Source organism: Rhodofomes roseus (genome assembly GCF_022264815.1).
Source record: "Rhodofomes roseus strain CIRM-BRFM 1785 chromosome Unknown C8Q71scaffold_13, whole genome shotgun sequence".
NCBI classification, from domain to species: Eukaryota; Fungi; Basidiomycota; class Agaricomycetes; order Polyporales; family Fomitopsidaceae; genus Rhodofomes; species Rhodofomes roseus.
The window spans coordinates 458,489-479,709 of NW_025952969.1; the positions used below are offsets into that span (position 1 = coordinate 458,489).

General features: G+C 56.0%; 8 protein-coding genes across 8 annotated transcripts; 7 read left to right on the top strand and 1 right to left on the bottom strand.

Moving 5' to 3' along the window:
- The first annotated feature begins 1,756 nt into the window (after positions 1 to 1,756).
- Positions 1,757 to 2,441, top strand: C8Q71DRAFT_110185 (uncharacterized protein). The gene is made up of 2 exons (XM_047916326.1): positions 1,757 to 2,284; positions 2,348 to 2,441. The coding sequence occupies exon 1, from the start codon at positions 1,907 to 1,909 to the stop codon at positions 2,264 to 2,266; it is 360 nt and encodes a 119-aa protein (XP_047777688.1). The 5' UTR covers positions 1,757 to 1,906; the 3' UTR covers positions 2,267 to 2,284; positions 2,348 to 2,441.
- A 2,778-nt stretch (positions 2,442 to 5,219) lies between these two features.
- C8Q71DRAFT_764878 (uncharacterized protein) lies at positions 5,220 to 6,700 on the top strand. The gene is made up of 4 exons (XM_047924086.1): positions 5,220 to 5,567; positions 5,628 to 5,732; positions 5,789 to 5,881; positions 5,940 to 6,700. The coding sequence occupies exons 1-4, from the start codon at positions 5,413 to 5,415 to the stop codon at positions 6,367 to 6,369; spliced, it is 783 nt and encodes a 260-aa protein (XP_047777689.1). The 5' UTR covers positions 5,220 to 5,412; the 3' UTR covers positions 6,370 to 6,700.
- Positions 6,701 to 7,070: 370 nt separating this feature from the next.
- Positions 7,071 to 8,927, bottom strand: C8Q71DRAFT_764881 (histidinol-phosphate aminotransferase). The gene is made up of 4 exons (XM_047924087.1): positions 8,242 to 8,927; positions 7,927 to 8,183; positions 7,404 to 7,876; positions 7,071 to 7,334 (listed from the first exon to the last, which is right to left on the bottom strand). Exons 1-3 carry the CDS (start codon positions 8,788 to 8,790, stop codon positions 7,420 to 7,422), a joined length of 1,263 nt encoding a protein of 420 aa, XP_047777690.1. The 5' UTR covers positions 8,791 to 8,927; the 3' UTR covers positions 7,071 to 7,334; positions 7,404 to 7,419.
- Positions 8,928 to 9,079: 152 nt separating this feature from the next.
- On the top strand, positions 9,080 to 13,173 carry C8Q71DRAFT_811807 (uncharacterized protein). Its single transcript, XM_047926064.1, has 5 exons — positions 9,080 to 9,641; positions 9,721 to 9,965; positions 10,016 to 10,130; positions 10,182 to 12,608; positions 12,675 to 13,173. Exons 1-5 carry the CDS (start codon positions 9,498 to 9,500, stop codon positions 12,927 to 12,929), a joined length of 3,186 nt encoding a protein of 1,061 aa, XP_047777691.1. The 5' UTR covers positions 9,080 to 9,497; the 3' UTR covers positions 12,930 to 13,173.
- Positions 13,174 to 13,624: 451 nt separating this feature from the next.
- Positions 13,625 to 15,210, top strand: C8Q71DRAFT_764885 (WD40 repeat-like protein). Its single transcript, XM_047924088.1, has 6 exons — positions 13,625 to 13,736; positions 13,791 to 14,216; positions 14,275 to 14,363; positions 14,432 to 14,773; positions 14,825 to 15,050; positions 15,112 to 15,210. Exons 1-5 carry the CDS (start codon positions 13,685 to 13,687, stop codon positions 15,011 to 15,013), a joined length of 1,098 nt encoding a protein of 365 aa, XP_047777692.1. The 5' UTR covers positions 13,625 to 13,684; the 3' UTR covers positions 15,014 to 15,050; positions 15,112 to 15,210.
- Positions 15,211 to 15,266: 56 nt separating this feature from the next.
- C8Q71DRAFT_823076 (glycoside hydrolase superfamily) lies at positions 15,267 to 17,981 on the top strand. Its single transcript, XM_047926230.1, has 17 exons — positions 15,267 to 15,478; positions 15,531 to 15,838; positions 15,890 to 15,988; positions 16,050 to 16,087; positions 16,153 to 16,245; positions 16,303 to 16,439; positions 16,493 to 16,531; positions 16,591 to 16,601; positions 16,661 to 16,805; positions 16,866 to 16,970; positions 17,086 to 17,105; positions 17,166 to 17,186; positions 17,253 to 17,272; positions 17,328 to 17,488; positions 17,543 to 17,564; positions 17,623 to 17,716; positions 17,767 to 17,981. The coding sequence occupies exons 1-17, from the start codon at positions 15,436 to 15,438 to the stop codon at positions 17,791 to 17,793; spliced, it is 1,383 nt and encodes a 460-aa protein (XP_047777693.1). The 5' UTR covers positions 15,267 to 15,435; the 3' UTR covers positions 17,794 to 17,981.
- C8Q71DRAFT_837041 (uncharacterized protein) lies at positions 17,976 to 19,068 on the top strand. The gene is made up of 3 exons (XM_047926459.1): positions 17,976 to 18,168; positions 18,229 to 18,608; positions 18,667 to 19,068. The coding sequence occupies exons 1-3, from the start codon at positions 18,083 to 18,085 to the stop codon at positions 18,954 to 18,956; spliced, it is 756 nt and encodes a 251-aa protein (XP_047777694.1). The 5' UTR covers positions 17,976 to 18,082; the 3' UTR covers positions 18,957 to 19,068.
- Positions 19,069 to 19,456: 388 nt separating this feature from the next.
- C8Q71DRAFT_823077 (uncharacterized protein) lies at positions 19,457 to 20,906 on the top strand (the record flags this gene model as incomplete). The annotated part of the gene is made up of 8 exons (XM_047926231.1): positions 19,457 to 19,478; positions 19,716 to 19,927; positions 19,982 to 20,027; positions 20,083 to 20,181; positions 20,334 to 20,399; positions 20,468 to 20,496; positions 20,713 to 20,809; positions 20,866 to 20,906. The coding sequence occupies 8 exons, from the start codon at positions 19,457 to 19,459 to the stop codon at positions 20,904 to 20,906; spliced, it is 612 nt and encodes a 203-aa protein (XP_047777695.1).
- Positions 20,907 to 21,221: the final 315 nt, after the last annotated feature.

Sequence of the window (21,221 nt, forward strand, 5' to 3'; positions counted from 1 at the left end):
ATAGTGCCTGACGCCTTGACGTACTGCTTCGTCCCCGACCGTCTTGGACAACGCAGAACGCTCGCCGCCCCACTCCAGCGCGCCCAATAAATTCAATCCTGCGGTCCCGCCGTAGCCACCGAGTCGCCAATCCCACCGTAAGTAAATCACAGCGCGCTGCTTATCCAAATACGCCTGGCGGTGTACTGCCAAATCTCTGGAATTCACCGACAGGCCCATGTTCGATACGGCTTCAACGGCGCTACCCTGACAGTGGTACTAGTAGCAGCAGCCCACCAGTCCCCCCTCGTGCCAGTCACCACTCGGTCTAGATAGTGCCGCAGGTGCTTTTGCCCACCCGCAGTCGACTTCGCCCGCGCCTAAGCTTATGCACCAATTCACGGCGGAAATTGTGTGGTATGTTTGATTATAGCTTCGGTTTGGTATCGAATGGCCCGGGTCAAGGGTCAATGGGGCAGCCCCGGATCATGAGACCCCGCCTCACGCTGCCGCCCTGCGTGCGTCGCCGCGTGCTGGGCCAGTGGGCCTACTGTGCCGAAATATCATCGATGCCTGTGGATATGTTCCCAGACCGCACGTGGGAAATCAAGCACTGGCAGAGGAAGTTCGCTTCGGGCGGAGCGCGGGCGCACCCATCCTTACGTGACGCCTCCGCACTTTGTTCTCCCGCTCCTCAGCCAACTCAGCGCTTGGCCAGCCTGAGGGCATCCAAGCCTCATTTGCGCTGCGTAAAGAGCAGCTAATAGTTGATTTGGCCGGCTGGAAATTGATTCGGCATGGCGTACCACGCACGCGGCTGGCCTATAGTCGGTAGCACAGCGCTTGGCTTCAAGCTTCCCATCCACGATGGCACGTTCCAGGTTCGGGCCCCGCCCTATTATGTGGGTTGTACTAAGATGAGGTTTATCTGCAAGCCATCTGTTCGCTTATGGGCGGTCGCCCGCGGGTCACTTGCGGTCCAGCATTCCCAAGATAGACATGATTGCACCGTCACACCTCTAGCGCCGGACTCACTGTCCACCCTCGGACTCATATATCCTTCTGCTTCCAGGACATCCGAGCGTCCTTGCCATTCCCGCTGCGCGCACTCAGCGTGAGGATAGCGGTACCTTTTGGAATCTTATAGAGCCACACTACATATAATCGGCGCACCTCGCTCCCGCCGACCTCCGCCTCTGTGTCTCCTTGTGGCCCCTCGAAGATCAGACACATCGCCTAGCGTAGATTCAGTCATCAGAGCTTCGCCCACACAGTCTTCCGTCGAGAAGATGGACACGCTGTACGACTCACTCAAGATTGGTCAGGACAACGTGGTCGCGTTCGAAGACCCGGAGCTCGCGATGCGCCACGGTGTCTGCGAAGGCGAGGTTCACGACACACGAATCGGCGAGCTGGGCCCGTGAGTGTCTTGATAGTGCTTGACTGGTTCCCTGGCATTGAGTTTTGACCCACTCAGAGCGACATGGTCGCCGAACGAGGAGTACAGTAGCGGCTCCCATGTACCTTCCATGGCACGTCCATGGGAGGAGCCGAATAACGTATACATGCATGCCAATCCCATAGCTGACCCGTGCGTATACATCCGCATGACCGGCTTCTTACCGCATGGCTGACGATAGTATGAAGTGGTTACCTTCCTACAATGCCTGGCCCCTCCGACGGCGAGTCGAGCTACTACGCTTCGCCACAAGACGAGTTTCCCCTCCGCCACCACGGTTCTGGTTATCACCTAGACCCCGGTCCCGCCGTCTTCGATCCCCACTATGCTGCATGGGGACACAATGACACCGAGGCAGCCTTCAATAGTCAGTTCCTGCAATCATCATCGATACAACCGGCGAGAATCCACTCGAGTGCGCGTCTTCGTCTCAGTTAGTTTTCATCATGTTTCTGACCTCCCGCAGGGATGAGCCGCCCTCTCGCATCAAGCCACTACACGCCCTGCGCCTGGGGGAGTGACTGCCGGATCCCCCTCGACGACCTCTCCCCATCCGGGATCTCGCGGCACCTCAAGGAGCACCACTTCCGCGACCAATCGGCGCCGTGGCACCCAAAGAACCGGGGCCACTGCAAGTGGTGGGAGGCGGACGGCGTGTGCAACAAAGACCTGAACTACGCGAGCTTCGGGAAGCACATCGCGGCAGTGCACCTTCAGAGTACTGCGAGGCCCTGCCCGAACTGCCATCAGAACCTGGGCAGGGCGGATTCGCTTGAACGCCACATCAAGAACTACTGCCCTCGCAGCAGCCGCGCGGAGAAGAAATGAGGTGCCGTAATTTGGCCGGTACGTTCCGTCCTTTGTGGTACTTCAGCGCGTATGGTGCATTCTGCTTATGCTCATCAACAGGTTTTAACTGGAGGATGCGGCGGACTACTTGCGTTTTGTGTGATTCGTTATGTCGTCTTGCTGTGTTTCGCAATTTGCTGTGTAGGTCCGTCGACTTCTCTGGGAACTTGCGGCCCCTGTGATTGGAGCAGATACCCAGTGTGTATGTGATCTAGGACAATTAGCCGCCATGGTGTAAATAGTGTACTTGTAGTAGCATATGTCCTTAGTCGTGGAATTCCCCTACAGATGTCGTCTTTGCGGTCAAGTCGTATACCTTGATTGATTTTGAAGGTGTAGAAAAACGTCGTTGCGGCGGCTCACAGGGAGCGGTCGCCACATACCCTGCTGCCCTCGGATGTCTCGATAAGTAGTGTCAGTAACATACTTGGCAGTCGATAGCACTTGGTACATGGGGTAGCCTGAGTGTCCGCGCAAACTCATTGTCGCGGCGATTGCCGAGGCGTCTGAGGTAATCTCGATCCCCCGCCACCGCCTCCGGCTCCAGCTCCAACTATTAAGTTGTTTAAGTTGCCACCGCCGCATCACGACACGCCCGACGAATGTTCGTGCGTGCGCCCCGTAGCGGTGTCGCGCAGTGGCAGGCCCATCACTTCGTTGGAAAATAAATAGGTACGGCGCTCAGCTCACTCGCGGGATCATAGTCATGCTCATGCGCGCCAGCCTTTCTGCGCTCAGCGCTCAATTTCGAGCAAGTTATGATAGGCGTCTGGTACTTACTGACGCTCAGTTCAAAGCAGGCCGCGCCCACCACTTACTCATTCACTGCTGCAGACGGGCAATGCTCAAGTTATGACGACAAGAGGAGCACAATCACGTCTCAAGCTGCCCCGTTCCGCGGCGAAGGGGCTCACTTTCCGCGCGCGGACATCTGACGGGCTCGACATACATAGACTGGGTAAAGGTATGTCCTCAGCTTACACAGCTTCGTGAATTCCACGTCTGAACGGGTGCAGGATGCAGGTGAAACCTGGCCGTGGTACACTTACAGGTGATTTTCGCGAGTCAACGGATGCACAACTTGTCCCGGAGGTTCTGCTGTCATGGCCCTTTCCCGGGCCAGTGCCCTTCTGGCTCACGTCAAGACGACACGGAAGAGGGGGGCGACACGCTCAACATTGCGAACGAATGGTGGCCTCTAATTTCGAAGACGGTGAGTTCGCGAAAGATTTCAGGGTATTCGACGACCTGTTTCCATTCCCTGAGTGAATGGGCTTAACGACGCCTCAGGGCCATCGTCCGCTTAGGTGCTATGTTTCCCACATACTTCAACTTCCCAAAGGACCAGTGCTGCAGAGGCCAACCGGCCGATGTCATCGGGTCTGGAGACTCAAATGCATCGTTATTCACTCGCTGGCGCTGAGGAGGCGCGGATGTCCGGTGAAATGCTCTGTTTATGCTCGTATGTCGCAAGTGCAGAACATACGTGCGAGGTCCGTGTCATTGTCTCAGACATATGCCCCCTCCCCCTCGCGCTTCTCCATTCTCCGCGGGTATGGCCTGCACGATGCTGGAATATCCTTGAATCATAGTCTCCAGGGCGTGTAACCAATGGCAGCGCGGTGCAAAGGAGCCACCAATGGTGCCGGGAAGTACACATGTAACGACTCGACGGTCCATGTGCGTGTGGTATGTGAACCATGGTGAATGATTCAAGGCACTCATATGTCGTCACGCGGTCTAGCCTTTGCAGAGCGACCCCTTTTAGCAAAAAGCCCCGTGCTTGTACAGACTACAGGTGAGGTATCTTCGTGTTAACCGGTGTGTTCCACTGCTGTCAGCATATCCGCTGCGACGACACGGATCAACATTCGGCAGATCTCGAACAGGCATCGCTGTCCAATTCATTCGCCCACAAATTTCGAACCTCCACAAATGACTGTGCACTCCGAAGGCCGAGGGCACGCTCAAGCAGATAACAAGTTCACAGCATCGTCCGTCTGCCGACAGTCTGAATGCTCGCCCATGTCCAAGCATAGGCCAAGCTTGCCGCGCTCCGTGTTTCCCTCCGGACTCGATGGCTGCAACAGTCCAGACGCCGCCATCAAACATGACGCCCCCCAGACAAGACATTGCGTCCTCAACACGCCTACATACTTGCGTTGAGATCACTTTCGCTACCACAAAGACGGGTTACAAGGCACATGGAATGTGGCTCAGAAAGCAAAGTGCGGCCTTGATACTGAATTTTATGGAATTGGCTGAGCCGCTCGTCCTCAGGAACATATTTTCCTGCTAAGAGCGGCATCTGAGGATGACATCATCAGCCAGCTATGTCGGCAAAGAGCAAATAATGGTGCCGTTTGGACAACACTGAAACTGGAGCGAACATTAAGTTGGTACGTAACCCAGCCACAGGGGCTATACGACTAGCGCCGACTCTCTGTAAGCCATCGCAGGCGCACATGGCCCACTCGTTGCTTTTGTCCACTTGTCGCTCCCAAAAGGCTTGGCAGGTGTCTGCCTCAGGAGGACCTCTCCAATGTCACGCTCTAGGCGATTACGATCGGCCCGAGAGGGTAGTGAGCGTTGCTACACATCTACACTGCTTTCATGTCGCTCACACAGCCATGACAACTGTCTGCAAGCCGGATCACCGTATATGGTCGTGCGCGAATTGCCTCCGAGCTGTGACTCTATCGATGTTCTCGACCTCATGTAACTGAGTGCTATCGCGGATACGGTTTACGCCTCCAGCTGGGCACCGGTCTCTTGTTAAAGCACCTTGGGAGGGATTCTGTCTATGGAGCCGGAGGAGGTTGTGTGGCTGGCAGCGTGCGAGGGCCTGAAAGAAAACTTCAGAAGATCGATGACTGATGGCAGGCTTCCATAAGTTCGTTGAGACTGTCAGGCGTCAATTTGTCCAGGTCCAGTATGACCTCCTCCTTAGTAGCCGCGCTCCCTGCGCCTCGATCCGGGATTTGGAATTACAGTTGAAACGGCCGATCATAATGTCATCGTCGGCAGTGACAACAAGAGTTGCTTTACATAGACCATGGTGTAGGCCAGTATAAATCTCCAAGTGGGCCGAGCTCCTTTCATCGCAAGTTCCATCGAGCCTCGACATGTACTACCCTTACCACAGCAGCCTGAGCAGCATACCTCCAGCCAACGGTGCCTATGGCAGCAATGACAGTGGGTACCCGCCAAGCAGTGCGAACCAAGCACACTCCCCATACGCGACCTCCCCGTCTATGCATGACGCGGGCAGTGGTTACTCGTAAGTGCCTCGCCGTCCTGCCAGTGGCACCCATGGCTTTGGCTGACATCTGTCCCCCAGGGCGCCCCTCTCGTCGAACACCCCTACTGCTGATGTGGGTCAGTACATCATGCAGGAGTATGAATTTGCGTACACTGGCACCTCCTACGACACATTATCGCCCCAGTCAGTTGTCCTCTCGTTCGTGTAGCGCACTGTCATTCATGTCTCGGTTCTGCTAGGCTCTCTCCAACACCATGCGGACATGGCTCATACAGCACTGGTTGGCATGCAGGCCAACCAGGACTGTACGCACCGATGCCAATGGATCGGAGGTATGTTGGCGAGTTGCGATTTGCACTGGTCGCAGTCTGACACGGAGGTATGAAATAGTACTACCCAATCTTATCACGATCAGCCACCTTCCCAGAACTCGACGAGCCAGATGATGCAGGGCTATGGTGGAGGTTCCCAGCAACCCTACACACCCCAGGCACAACTGTCCATCTATCCGGGACGTCTCACGCTTTGCGAGTGGGACGGCGGCTCCTGCGGGGTCGCACTTGACGATATTACTCCGGCGGGAATCGCGCGACACCTGCGAAGCTATCATTTCCGCGGAAATTGGCAGGCGCGGGCCCGCGGACGGTGCAGCTGGGGCACGAATTGTCGGGGCGACGACATGAACTACGAGAGCATGGGGAAGCATGTGGCGCAGGTGCATCTTGGAAGCACGAAGAAGCAGTGCCCTCAGTGCGGAGGGACCTTTGCGAGGAATGATGCTCTGCTTCGCCATCTCCGCGAGCACTGCGACACTGTTTGAGCGCCGCATCGGACCGAATCTTGTGCACCTTGATGCTTGGGTTGCTCACGTCCTATTCCGATTTTCCCTCACGGATATTATTCGCCGTACCCTCTTCGATTCTCTTGCTTCTTGTGTAGTATTGCAGCATTCCTCGTATGACGGGGGGTCTCCACCCGAGAGTCTCTTTCCCGCGCTTTCGGTCACTCACATGTAGCCGTAGTCTAAAGCTTCGAATCCATACATGACGGTCCCTCCTTGCTTTATTTGTCAATGTCAATTCGAGATCCCGGAGATCCAGCTCAGGCGGGATCAACCTGTACTCCGCCGGCACGTCAATGCATATACTTACTACGCAATTTGCCATTATGCTTCCGGTGGACCCACGATGATTCTACAAGCACCCTCAAATTCGACATCACCGATCATGATCGTGGTATTCGTTGACCCACGACGGATGTACAGACACTGCAGGTTTATGCTTGGTATGCTCGTTCAAGTAGGGTAATTGACCGCTTCATGGACGCATATGTGCATGAGGCATTGACCCGCTAGTTTCGAGGTCATGGCACATGGTGCGTGTCTCGCTTGGTCTCCGCTCAAGCCGGACGAGCGAAACGGATTCAGAGACAGGGAATGGATCTATGATTTGTGATCTACAAGTGATCTCCGAGTTACCTTCGTCTGTTCTCCAATTGCCTCAGTGGCCCCAAAAGCGTCAGTTCGAATCTCGAACAAAGTTCACACTGCATCAATTTGCGCCCTCATGCTCGTCCACACATACAACTTGACGAACGGCAATTATCATATGCTCCACGTCGAGTAAGCTTCCTGCACTAGTTCGCTACTCGGTTCTGTCGTTCTTTCCGATGAAGTACGGCAAATCTTTCACAGCCCTGCTGGGCGCCTGACGCCCATATTGATGAATAACCGATTCGGGCGATTCTGTGGTCGCCACGAGCATGTGCTCATCGAATTCCTTGACACTGTGATCGAACGCAAAAGGATAATTTAGGACAAGTTCAGGTCGGCCAGGGGCAGCTCGTGTACAGCACCACAAATTCAGCGTCTTCACATCTTCTCCAGCATCTCCCGGAGCTTGCGCAGTACCACTGCGTTTTCCTCCTCGCTCCCCACAGTGACGCGAAGGCACCCCGCACACCCTGGCTCACTGCCCCGGTATCGGACGACGACACCCTCGGACTCTGCGAGCGTCTTGTATATCAGCTGTGCACGCGCGTTATCCGGCTGGCTCGACCCGCTCTTCTCCAATACAGGGACCACGACGAAGTTCGCGTGATTGCCTCCAATCGCGGGGCCCAAGCCCAGGGGCGCGAGCTCGGCAAGGCCCTTGAGCAGAACCGCGCGTTGCGCCACAAGACTCGCGACCTTCGCGCTCATCGCCGAGACGGCGGGCGGCGACAGCGCAGAAAGCGCCAGGGACGCAGTGGGAGCCGAGATATTGTACGGCGCCTTCGTGTTCATGAGAATTTGCACAAGCGCAGGGTGGGCGAAGGCCATGCCCAATCTGTCAGGGGTCAGTGCGGCTCGCGGGAGGCACGGTCAATTTCGACGGACCGAATAGCGGCGAGCCCGAAGCTCTTGCTGAGCGTTTGCATGACGCAAAGATTGGCGTAGTCGTGCAGCAGCGGCACTGCGCTGCCCTCTCCAGCGAAGTCGATGTAGGCTTCGTCTACGACGACGATGCCCTTGAACTTGTCGTAGTCCAGCAGCTCCTGCAGCGCGGTGAGAGAGATCAACGTGCCAGTCGGGTTTCCAGGTGAGCACAACATGATGAGCTTGATGGATGGATCCGCGTCGACCGCTTTCTTGATCTGCGTGGACCGTCAGTTGGTCGTGAGCAAGGTAGCACTGCAGCGAGGCGTCTCACACCTCCTCGACATTGACCGAGAACCGGCCACGCTCCCCACCCTCGCCAAACTCTCCGCTAAGCTCAAGAGGCACCTTCACGGTACCAACATCGTTCACTTGCGCGCAGACGGCGTACATGCCGTATGTCGGCGGTGTAGTGAGGATCTTCTCTCGCCCGGGGGCAACGCACACCCGCATGAGCAGGTCGATGACCTCGTCCGAGCCTACGCCCAGGAAGACGTACTCAGGGCCTGGCAGCCCTCGCATGGACGCAAGACGTTCCCGGATGGGGTCATTCCGCGGCGACGGATAACGGTGCAGGTCAAGCGAGAGGGTCGACTGCAGCTCGGGATCTAGTTCGGAGGTGTCTGGGCGCGCATCGCCGTTCGGGCGGGGGATGGAGTGTCCAAGAGCGTTCTCGTTCGCGTCCAGGAGGATACCCTCCGAGTAGTCGTCTCGCGCACAACGGTATGGGTGCAGTGAGAGGATGTTCGGCCGGATGACCTTCTCGATGTCGAAGTGCGCGGGCGCCTTGGGGTACAGCGACGGTGCGAGGCCGAGGATAGTCATTTTCGAAGTCTTGTCGGTCTACCCGCCTTTCTCGCCCACAGAATATGGTAGAGGAGGACAAGCAGCGGTTGCTGGTTCGCCGCGAGAAAGCTCTGCTCGTAGTCACTGATCATGACTCGGGATACACTGCAGACCTGTGCCCGCGGTGCAGGAGATTAGATAAGATTTTGATTTCTGCATTCCGGATCACTTACAGTTCCGCGTAAGTACAGTAAAACAGCATACTGGCGCTACTATTGGGCGATAAGTACGTCACTTACCCGCCCCTGTTACACGTAACACGTTGTTACTTAGCACCACGTGAGTTCATTAAAGCAGCGCTTCTGCGGCCTGGCAGGTGCCCCAAAGGTGCCCCGTGCATTCCCCGGGGCCCGAATATCCTGAGCGACCTGCGAGCGCAGTTGCATTCCAGTCATCGCCTTACTTTGCTTCCTCACTGTCGCCAGCGTCGCCGCAGCGGAGGTCGATAAAAGCACGAATTGGCTGATCAGCCTGCAAGTGACCCATCAGGGACCCGCTTTCGATTAAGGGCCGCTTCGAGCATCTTCTCCTGGCAGCCGGCGCCAGCGGCTTAGCTTGCTCGGGCCTTAGGCTTAGCCAGCAACCTTTTCCTATACCATCTCGACGACGTTCTCCGGCTCTCGGACTCTGGCAGCACCCAGCCGATATCTTTACTCTTCAATACTTCGTTGTCTGCATCCACCAAGATGATGAAGAAGAAGCACCAACCGACCGCGCAAGATCTATACCGGGCGCGGAAGCAGAGGGAGGAGCAGGAGAAGGACGCGAGGCTACCGCCAGGTTTCATCAATCATGGGAACACATGTTTTATGAACTCGACTCTACAAGGGGTGAGTACGATCGCCGCTAGCCACCCATGTTGTGTCATTCCGTATGGAACATCGACCGCTGAAACATCTCCGGCACCAGTTACTGGCAACGGAGCTTCTACACACCCTCGTCAAGTTCCAGGCACCTCCGCCAGCTGTACAGAACACGTTCGGTTCCTCGATCGTAGCAAAGCGGTCACCGCAACTGACGAACGGGCATGGCCTGGGAGGCGAGGACGACCAGCCGTGGGTGGAGGATATGCCGCTGGGAGACGTATTCATCGACGTTATGAGGAAAGCGTGGGATATCCAGGAGAGTCGTACGCGGCAGACTATGAGCCCAAAGTGCGTACACAGGATCAATGTCCAATGGAGACTGACTGTTACATATGTAGGGAAGTGCTCTTCACCATCGGGAAGAAGTACGACCAGTATATGGACTTCCGGCAACAGGACGCGCATGAATTCCTCAGACATATGCTAGATGCGATGCGTATGGAGGAGCTAGACGTGAGTGGACACACTCCCGTTTTTACACGGTATGGCCATAACTAGCCGCAGGTCATCAAGAAGAGGCAACCTCCTCCGCTGAAGGACTCTCGCAGGCGTCCTCGCCGCAAGCGTACCTTGCCACCAGCCTCCTTGACAGACGCCGGTGAGGAGAAACTGCAATCCTTCGTGGACATGCTCTTCGGCGGCCACCTCGCCAGTATCCTCGTCTGCGAGAAGTGCAAGAAGGTCTCGCTAACATACGAGGAGTTCAACGACCTCAGCCTGAGCATCAAGCCGGAGGACTACTCCAAGGACCGGAAGCGTGACCGCTTCAAGCAGTTCGCACGAAAGCTGAGGGGTCCGTTCCGGCAGCCGGGCCCACGCTCATCGTCGGTCCCACCGACCGACCGCCTTCGGCGCAGCATCGAGACGCCCACGCACGAAGAGGAGGAGCCGCCAACGAACGAGGGGCCCCGGCGGAGGAGCTTCGAGCACACGACGGGCGAGGATGCTGGACGCGAGGAGGTGGCACACGAGGAGGCGCTGGACGAGGTGAAGGATATGGTGCCCATAGGTGGGTCTCCGCCGTCCGCTGCTGTCGACGACACGGAGGCGGGTGCAGAGGCGAGCGACGAGAAGGACGAGCAGGAGTCCGACCTGAAGGGTGAGGAGGGCAAGAAGGACAAGGCCGACCCGTGGGGCCGGCTCGGCAGGCGGCTGAGTGTGTCGGTGCGGATGGGCATGAAGGCGCTGGACCCGGGTAGCCCCAGTCGATCTGTCGAGCGTGGCCGGAAGGTCCGGCACAAGGACAAAGAGAAAGACAAGGACAAGGATCGGGAAGCCGATAGGACACCAGCGCGCGTTCCAGAAACGGAGGTCGTGCGCACGTCCGTAGCCAGCCTGGGCAGTGCGTACGACAGTGGCTCGGATGCCGGGGATCAGTCCGACACTGCGAGGATGCGTCTCGGCTCCGCGTCCCCTACGCCATCGCCTCTCTCTAATCCGCCAATCACGGCTGCGTCCTCAAATCCACGCGCGCACAACATTCGGCGTCTTACCGGGCTGAAGGCCAAGCGCAAGAAGAGCATGCGTCCCCCAAAGCCGTCACGGGAGGAGCAAGCATATCTGCGGCAGCTATTAGCTGACGTGCACGTCGCGTCTAACAACCCCTTCGCGGCGCTTCAGCAGGCTATCGCGAATGGGCAGACGCACACTGCCGCTGCACATGCAGTATTGACAAAGATGGGACACCTCCCTGGAATTGAGGAGTGCCTCCGGATGTTCACGGCTGTTGAGATCCTTGACGGCGAAAACATGGTCGGCTGCCATCGCTGTTGGAAGATCGCGCATGGCTTGTACAAGCCCAAGAGACCCAGCGTCACGAAGGACGACGACGACGACGAAGCCGCAAGCGACGGTGAAGACGAGAACGAGGACAGTGGTAACAGCGGTTCGTCGGACAAGCGCGACGACTTCGATTCTGTGATAGCTCAGAAAGACACTGCGTCCGCGTCCGTTGAGACGTTCCCTTCCTCACCAGACCTGTCGGGCGACGGTCGTGTATCGCCTGCGTCAACATCCGCGCTCCACAGTACGCAGAGTGTTACCTCATTCTCGGATGGGCTGTCTGATAACACGTCCGTGGTATCTGCGCCGACGACCGTGTCTACAGGTCTGTCCCGCGCTACGAGCGATGGGGACAGGCTGGAGAGGCTGCACGCGACGGGGCTCGTCGGCCGTACGAAGCCCATCACGTACGGTGGTCTGCCTATTCCGTCGATCTCGACGACTGCACCGGAGTCGTCGCCGTCGCGTTCCGCGCCCTCTACGGAAGATGTAGCATCAGAAGGGGGCGGCACGCCCCGCAGACCTCCAGCCAAACTCCCGGGTGCCTCCCCGTCAGACGATGATCTGCTCACGCCGAGGGGCAGACGTCGCTCGAAGACGCCGGACGCGTTCGATGCCGAGAGCGATACGTCGGCCAGCAGCTATGAGTCTGACACTGACGTCTCCGCGAGCACGTCCGCGTACTCAGATGCGACCTCCGCGCCATCCATCTCCGTCTCGCCCGCCCAGTCTCCGCGCGCGTCGACAGATGATTTGCCAACTGCCAGACCCCCCGGTACGGGGCCCCCGGAACATGCGCAGGCTGGGCCGACGTCGCCCAAGATCTCCAAGTCGAAGCAGGTGATCTTGCGGCGGATGTACAAGCGCTACCTCATCGCGGACGCGCCACCCATCCTTGTCGTCCATCTCAAACGGTTCCAGCAGACGTCGAAAACGTACAGCGTGTCGTTCTCCGGCGCCAGCGGTGTGAAGAAAGTGGACGAGTACGTCTCCTTCCCGGAGTTCCTCGACATCGGGCCGTATCTCGCGCCGCGCAGAGAAGACTACGGATTGGACGAGGACGGGAAGGTCAAGGTCAGACATACGGACAAGGAGCAGCGCCGGTGCATGTACCGCCTCTATGCCGTGGTCGTCCACATCGGGAACATGGTGCGTATCAGAATTTGGGTTCGCTGCTTTTGGGAGGCATCGTCGCTGACGTACGTATGCTCCCAGCTCGGTGGCCACTACATCGCCTACACCGCGCTGCCGCCCTCGCATTTCGCAACCAGCCCCCCGAGTACGCCTCCTGCAGAGCCGCCGACGCCTGGGGCGGCATCTGCGTCCGGCACTGAACATGGACACGGCGCGAAACATCAGCAATCTCCGCCGAGGCAGTGGGCGTATATCAGCGACACTGTTGTGCGGTTGACGACGATTGAGGAAGTGCTGAAGGCGAAAGCGTACATCTGCATGTACGAGCGAATCTGAGCCCGGGACCTCCGTGATCGGCAGTTCCAAATGGACCTACACTTCCCAGCGGACATGGCTGTATGTGTATTGTGTCTTTATATCGCCTCGCGTCGAGGACATGTCACCACTAAATACTGTATTGTGATAACTAACTTATAGCCCCGAACTATCTGTTAGAAGTACCCTGTAGCAAGCTATCCTCTGCCGTATCTACCGTTACCACACAACGCTAACTCGATCTCATCGCACATAATACAGGCACCATCCAAAGTCAGATGTGAAATTACGAATCCCGCGTGAGGCCCTTTCGCGGACCTCGGCGAGATGATTGACAGGTAAGGCACGGTACCGTATGGTCTACATGCACCATACGTACCGTACGCTCCAGCAGATCGGCCAACTCGGACATCTGTAGATGAGGCCGTGGCGCGTTCCATGCTGCATTGACAGTCGACTCGTCACCGTAGTGGCAGTGACTGGGAACAATCCTGCTGTCTTCTCTTGACTTGCAGGCTGGAAATCGACTGCAATAAGTTCAATTTACCGGTAAAGAGCTATGCATTGTGTAATTTTGATTCCTTGCCACCATGGCCACATCGGCGGCGAGAAGCAACGGCTTGGCACTGGCAACAGCGCTCGGCGTACAGTACAGATGGAATCTTAACGCTGCAAGATGTCGGCACGTGACGTTTAGGATCGACCGCCGTCCGCTTGCTGTCGAGGCCAGAGTCCGAGTCAACGCTGCCCACCGACTTCGGCTTCAAATACTATCAATGACAGAAAACGAATCCCCTGCGGATATTCAGCTCGTCGCGCAGCTAGAAGGTCTCGTACATCCACCGCAAAATCCGTGCTGCAGATACTGAGGGCGCCGTGCAGGTCATGATGATCGCGCCTGGCATGTCGCGTGGAATCCTAAGCGACCAATACTAGCATCATGCTCAGCGGACAAGACGGTGCGGATGTATCACTATCACTCGACTTCGTCTACAGAAGGCGAAGGGGAAAGCAAGCCAGTGTTCTCGCACAGTACGACCATCCCGACCGGGCATGCAAAGACAGTACGGTCGATCGCTTGGTCACCATCGGGGAAAACGCTCGCTACGGCGTCCTTCGACTCGAACATCGGTATCTGGGCGCAGGAAGACGAAGATGACGCCGAAGATCTCACGGGAGGGAACGGAGAGTGGGAATGCATGAGTCTCTTGGAGGGCCATGAGACGGAGTGCAAGACCGTTGCATATTCGGCGGGAGGAAATCTTCTGGCGAGCTGTAGCAGGGACAAGACAGTATGGGTCTGGGAAGGTGCCCCAATTCTCCTGTGCAGTGTGATCCTGATTGACTGACGCATTGGCTCGTGAAGTGCACCCGGACTACGACTTCGAGTGCATGGGCGTCCTCATGGAACACTCCCAAGACGTCAAGTGCGTCGCCTGGCACCCCACAGAGGAGGTCAGTCATCGACCTCTCCCCGCCCTCCGCACGTGCCCCCGCTCACCAGGCGCGCCCCACCAGCGCAGGTCCTCGCATCCGCGTCGTACGACGACACCATCAAGCTCTATCTAGACGACCCTTCGGAGGACTGGTACTGCTTCGCGACGCTCGCCGGGCACCAGTCGACCGTGTGGTCGCTCGCCTTTTCGCCCGACGGCAGGTTCCTCGCGTCAGGCTCGGACGACTTCACAGTGCGCATCTGGGAGCGCGTGCAGGAGCACCAGTGGGAGTGCGTGGAGGTGCTGGAGGGCCATGAGCGCAGCATTTACTCCGTCAGCTGGGGGAAGGGAAAGGCTACAAGCGAAGGGTCGCTCGGCTGGCTAGCGAGCACGGGCGGCGATGGACTTATTCTCGTCCGGGAACTCAGTGTATGTGGGCAAACTGGCTTGCTATGGGGTACTCTGACGGTATGGTAACAGATTACAACACCCGGTGAGAGCGGTGGAAAGAGCACACTCTCGGACAAGGTGATCGCGCGTCTACCCTCCGCACACGATGTTGCCGATGTCAACAGCGTCGTGTGGTGCCCAAGAGATGGGTACGAAGATGTGTTCGCTACAGCAGGTGACGACGGATTGGTGAAGGTGTGGAAAGTACACACAAATTGAAAGTCTGTACAAGAGCAAACGGCAGTTGTAGACTAAGGTACGCGCCTCTGAACGTTCCGTTTTGGAATATGACTGACTGATCGTCCGTGGATCTGCAGCATGAACTACTTTTTGTATCGATAGAGTGCAATTGTCTCAGAGCTGCATAACCATCTGACGAAAGGCGAAATTCAATGTGCATCGTCAATTAAACTTCGACCCTCTCGAAGTATGAAAGCCTCCTGCTGCGGGATAGTACGGGTCACCCGCTTTTCCGCTCTCGGCAAAAGCTCGGGAACAACACTTGTATGACCATACCCCGTGTCCGCTCATGTCTCGCGACTATACTTGACGTTGGCATGCAGCTGCTGCGGTGAGTTATAAGACGGTGTCTGGGACGTAGTCACCACTCTCCTCGCCTCCCGCTCGACTGAATAAACTCCATGGCACAATTTCCGTCGGACTTCGATTGGGGCTTCGCAACGGGTACGCATTTACTTTCAAAGTCAGCAGGCTCACGTCGTGCATCCGTCTCTAGCGAGCTACCAGATCGAGGGCTCAGCCTCCTTAGGTGGTCGCGGACCGTCCATCTGGGACACGTTTTGTAAGCTTCCGGGCAAGATCCGCGACGGCTCCAGCGGCGAAGTAGCGACCGACTCGGTCCGCCTCTACAAGGAGGATGTCGCGCTCCTGAAGTCGTACAACGTCAAGGCCTACAGGTTCTCGATCTCCTGGTCAAGGATGATCCCGTTGGGCGGAAGGGACGACCCCGTCAACCCGGAGGGCATCGCATTCTATCGGTCGCTCCTCGAAGAGCTGTTGAGGAACGGTATCACGCCTTATGTGGTCAGTATGTCGAATGACCGTCGGGAGGGTGCGGCTGATAGCGCGCGCTAGACACTCTACCATTGGGATTTGCCGCAGGGACTGCACGACCGGTACGGTGGCTGGTTGGACAAGGAGGAGATTGTCAAGGACTACGTCAACTATGCGAAGGTGCGTCGTGGTGCGAACTAATACAAGCTATCTACTCGGTATCTACGATCCGGTCTGTCAGCTTTGTTTCGATTCCTTTGGTCATCTCGTGAAGAACTGGTATGTGGTCCAACGCTTGACTACTAGTACGACGTCTCATCTATCTGACCCTCCTCACATCGCAGGATAACGCACAACGAACCGTGGGTCATATCTTGCCTTGGATATCAGAAGGGCGTCTTCGCACCTGGACACGAGAGTAACACGGAACCGTGGATGTGAGCTTCGCGTCATCATCCTCTGCCACTCCGCGGGGCCTCTGACTTCTACTGAAGTGTGGCCCACAATGCAATACTGGCGCACGCGTATGCTGTGAAGCTATATCGTGAACAGTACAAACCCGTCCAAGGCGGCCAAATCGGCATTACACTGGACTGCCACTGGCAGATACCATATGATGACTCTCCGGAGAGTGCGTATATGCTATGAATTACACGCAACAAATCGTATCAATTGGTAATGCAGACATCGAAGCTGCCAAGAAAGGGATTGATTTCAAACTCGGTATATTGCCATAACCCTCAGGCCCGCCCACTGTTTACTCATAGCTCGCGGTCATTCAGGCAGATTTGCGGTAGGCACCAGTCGCCTCTAATCACTTGGCTGATATCTTGATCCAACCTGTGCCGCCAGGATCCCATCTATAAAGGGTACTATCCCGAACGAGTGAAGAAGATAATTGACGATCGCCTTCCTGAGTTCACAGAGGAGGAACTAGCCGTCGTCAAAGGCTCATCCGACTTCTTCGGCCTGAACACGTATACCTCGCAGCTCGTCCGTAAGTGATGTTTCCCTCAAACAGGCGATGCGTCTGACAGACACCATGGAATCACCACAGAGGAGGGTGGGACCGACGAAACAAATGGCTACATCACTGTTGGTCACACACGCCCGGATGGAACCCAGCTAGGGACCGTAGGTGCGAAGAACATATGCGTGGTCAGTGTCGCACATTTCTGAGACGCCGAATCTTATCTCACTCAGCGCATTGCACTTGGCTACAGACCTGTAAGAGCCTCCGTCATCTCGGCGTTGTTGATGCTGACCGATCATCCAAGATCCCCCCGGGTTTCGATCTGTAAGTCCTTCATTTGCAACGTCAGATGCGGCTGATAAATTGACGCATGCGCCTCCACAGCTACTCAACTACCTCTGGAAGGTATGGTAGTCTTCGGTCCGTTGGTCTAGCCGCGTGTTCACTCCCATAATTTCGTTATACGCGCAGACGTATCAAAAGCCGATTTAGTATGTTCGCGGATTTATCACCTCAACACCTTCTGAAACGGCCTTTCGGTCCCAGTGTGACGGAGAACGGATTTGCTGTGAAGGACGAGCATAAAATGACCATCTCTGAAGCGCTTCGCGATAAAGATCGCATTGAGTACTTCGAAGGGTACGCGAATGCGATGCTTCAAGCAGTGACAGAAGACGGTGTCCCTGTCAAAGGGTACTTCGGCTGGAGTAAGTCTCACGAGCGCTGTAGCCCTTCTGCATCTTATGGTTGTATGCCTGCAGGCCTGCTCGATAATTTCGAATGGTAAGGAGTACGCTCCTCTATGGGTCGTAGGTCGACTGATAGAGATCGGGTGTTGCAGGGCGGACGGGTACGAGGCTCGTTTCGGTGTCACATACGTCGATTATGCCACGCAGAAGAGGTATCCGAAAGAGTCTGCTCAATTCCTCAGCAAGGTGATATCCTCTACCAGGGTGCCGCGGCACGGTTACTCATGTTTTCTCAGTGGTTCCCGGAGCATACGAGCGCCTGATGTCGTCCAAGAGAAGCACTGCGTATGATAGCTAAAGCAAAGAAGGGCGTCTTCTGGGTTACCCTCTCCATAGAGCTCTATGGATGCTGATGCGGGGAATCACCTGTGTTCCCGTAAGGAATGGGCGCATCACTTCTGTCAAACGGTAATGTAGGAGTGCGGCCGGCGTCCCGACTAGTGCTGTTTCACGGTGTCGCCGGACTTCTCACATAGATAAAGCTCAACGGTATGATCTTGCGTTCGACGCGGATTGGTGTCCCTCACAGGCGTCTCATCTTGGTGAGCGGATATGTCAAGCGAAAAGGCCATCAAACTGTTTGACATACGCTCGACGTTGACTCCACAAGCATGGTCACCTCATGTTTGGAGAACAAGGTGAGCGAGCCATGTCTCTGGATTCTGTGACATATCCTTGATAAAGTGCTTTGCTCCTAGATTTGTGCTGAACTTCAAGAGACTACCCTATGTTACGGAATGGGTGGCATACCCTGACATCACCGAGGTGCTTACCGAAGTAGGCGCGCCACCGACACGCACGACAGAACCACTGTACACTCTACCGGCAATTGTTGATGCCATGACTGATTCGCCAGTCATCATATCCGACTCAACCGCTATCGCGGACTACCTCGAGGATACATATCCAGAGCCATCAATCTATCCTCATGGTAGAGAAACTCAACTGTCGTATGTTGCCAAGATCGGGCAGTTGGTCGCGATACCAATGGCGTTTATTGTCGTCCCAAATACGATGAAGATACTGCCGCAAGGCCGTGATGTGGAGTACTATGTCGGCTCGAGGAAGGGAATATTCGGTATGTCCATGAATCGCGCAGTTGGTCGGGACTGTGATTGAGGGACCCGTCACTCCAGGTATCGACTTGGATGATATGTACAACTCAAAGAACGAGGCGGAGAGATGGCAGCAGCTGGAGGGAGGGCTCGAAGAGCTGTCTACCATTGTGGAAACGATTGAGCACGGAGATCGATGGCTGTTCGGGACGGCCGAAGGACCAGGGTACGCTGACTTTGTTCTTGCGGCTGCCTTCGTCTGGTTCAGAAACGCAGGCCCCGAAGATGGGTGGGAGAGACTTAGAACCATGAACGGCGGTAGATGGGAGAGGTTCTTCAAGAGTGCCCTAGAATACATGCAAGTGTTGTAAAATCACTCGGATCGTAACACCAATCGAGCATGATAAGTATCGCAAAGCTATACTCGTATTCGTTACGTAGTTTCTAGCGAAGCCCTGTGGTCACGTAGACGCGTTCCAAAACCCCCATTGTGATGGGAGATCATGTGTTAGTCCGACGTGCACAGACAAGTAGCCTCAGTGTCAGAGGTGCCAAACAGACAACAAGACCGCCTAAAACCTCGACCACCAGCGGGTAAAGAATATTTGAATGCTGGCCTCCGTTGCCGACCATAAGACACAAGAAGCACTTACGACTGAATGAATGCTGCCCATCAGGTATGCTGGCAATGTGAAAGTGTCTCGGTCTAACAAACTCGAGGGTTAACTTTATACAACTGGTATGTGATTGCCGGCGTGAGCTTGAGCTTGAATGAGACTGAGATTCCTATGATCGCCTCCTACTCCTACAGGAAAGTGGACTCAATCGTAGGCTCCAATAGCTTGAGTCTATCTGAGCTAAGTTACCGGGAATGCTAGAATTGCGTGAGGTGGGTGAATTCCTCTCCCAGGGAGGCTGAGGAGCGGGTGGTAGGCTTGTATCATCGCGCCATTTGGTGAAGTGGACAGACTCACTGTTTTACTGATCTGTCAATCTGTGTTCTATAAAGCCACGCCGACACTCATCCCAGGAGACTCCAGTCGCTGCAACAACCCCACGACATTGTGGTCCTTTGTAAATCCGAAGCGAGTCGCCCTAGTCACTGGTGCCGCTCAAGGGATAAGGGATAGGACGTTGCATCGCCTCACGCTTGGCCAACGAAGGTCTGATCGTGGCCGTGAACGACCTCCCCAACAAGCTCGCTCAATTGGAAGCAGTCGCCTTGGAGATACGATCGTCTACAGGCAGTCAAGCCATAGCTGTGACCGGAGACGTGTCCAGCGAAGAGAATGTTCAAGCGATGGTCGCCGCTGTTGTGGAGCAGCTCGGAGGATTGGATGTGGTAGGTCGTATTCATTGGTTCCGGATAACATTGGTAAATTGACGCCGCCCGCAGATGATCGCGAACGCTGGGATCACAGGGTTTCGCTCCCTGTTGGATCGTGAGTGTAGGACCTTGAGGCATGGACTATCACTGATGGGCCTCCTTTAGTTGAGGTGAAAGAGTGGGATCGATCAACGCCCGGGGAGTCATGCTGTGCTACAAGCACGCGGCGAAGCAGATGGTCGAACAAGGTCGTGGGGGCAGAATCATCGGTGATTAGACATGTCAACTCTGTATAGGCGAGCTCACAATGAATCTGCTTGCGACAGGTGCGTGCTCCCAAGCTGGGACACAGGTTGAGAGGAAGCCAGTCAAATCGAGACCGACACCAGGCTGACTGGTAGCCTGTACGACCGACCCGAAGGCATACCGAGCCTGTCAGCCTACGCCGCCTCCAAGTCTGCCGTGCGAGGCCTAACGCAATGCGCAGGTGAGGCAGCAGCTGCTAGTGCTTCATGATTCCGCATGAAGGCGCCATCTGACTGTCTGTCAATGCAGCGTTGGAACTGGCCGCGCACAAGATTACTGTCAACGCCTATGCCCCCGGCGCAATCCGCATGAACATCGGTGAGTAGACAATGAAACGCAGTCCTCGACCTGGGACTCACAAGTATCCACTGAGTCAACAACGATGAGGACGCACGCGAGGATGAGCGTCTCGGACTGCCTCGGGGCACGACGACAAAGAAGGTGAGAACGTGTCGCAGGCTCAGTCGTATCTAGACTCACCGGGACGTTCGCAGCGATTGAATATGCCTACGAACATGCCGATGGCAGACCATGAAGTCATTGCCAGCGTTGTCTCGTACCTTGCCAAGCCGGAGTCGTACTTCATCACCGGCATCGCACTTTATGCAAGACATCAGGCATGAAGTTAGCCCGATTCATCTGTGGAGGCCAAACTATCTCGGTTAACGGCGGGACACATTGCGACTAAGACTCAGAGGTTAGCAGAACGCAGGGTAGAGCAGCGCGTGGGTGTTGGCGCGAAGAGACATGACATCGCTGTATAGCACCCCCTCCTGTAAGTGGCGTGGCAATAGACATAAACTCGGCAAATACCTCTGTTCGGTTCAGACAACGCACGTAGCAAAATCTGAATCCGTCCTCACCAGTGTGGTCTCGTTGTGGCTGGACAACTCTCATCTCATACTCACACTGCAATGGTGGAGATGCAACATGCTGTTTGCAAGGCAGAAGAATTTTAGCGGGACCCTGTTGGGACTTCCCGAAACACGTCTGATCTATTCGG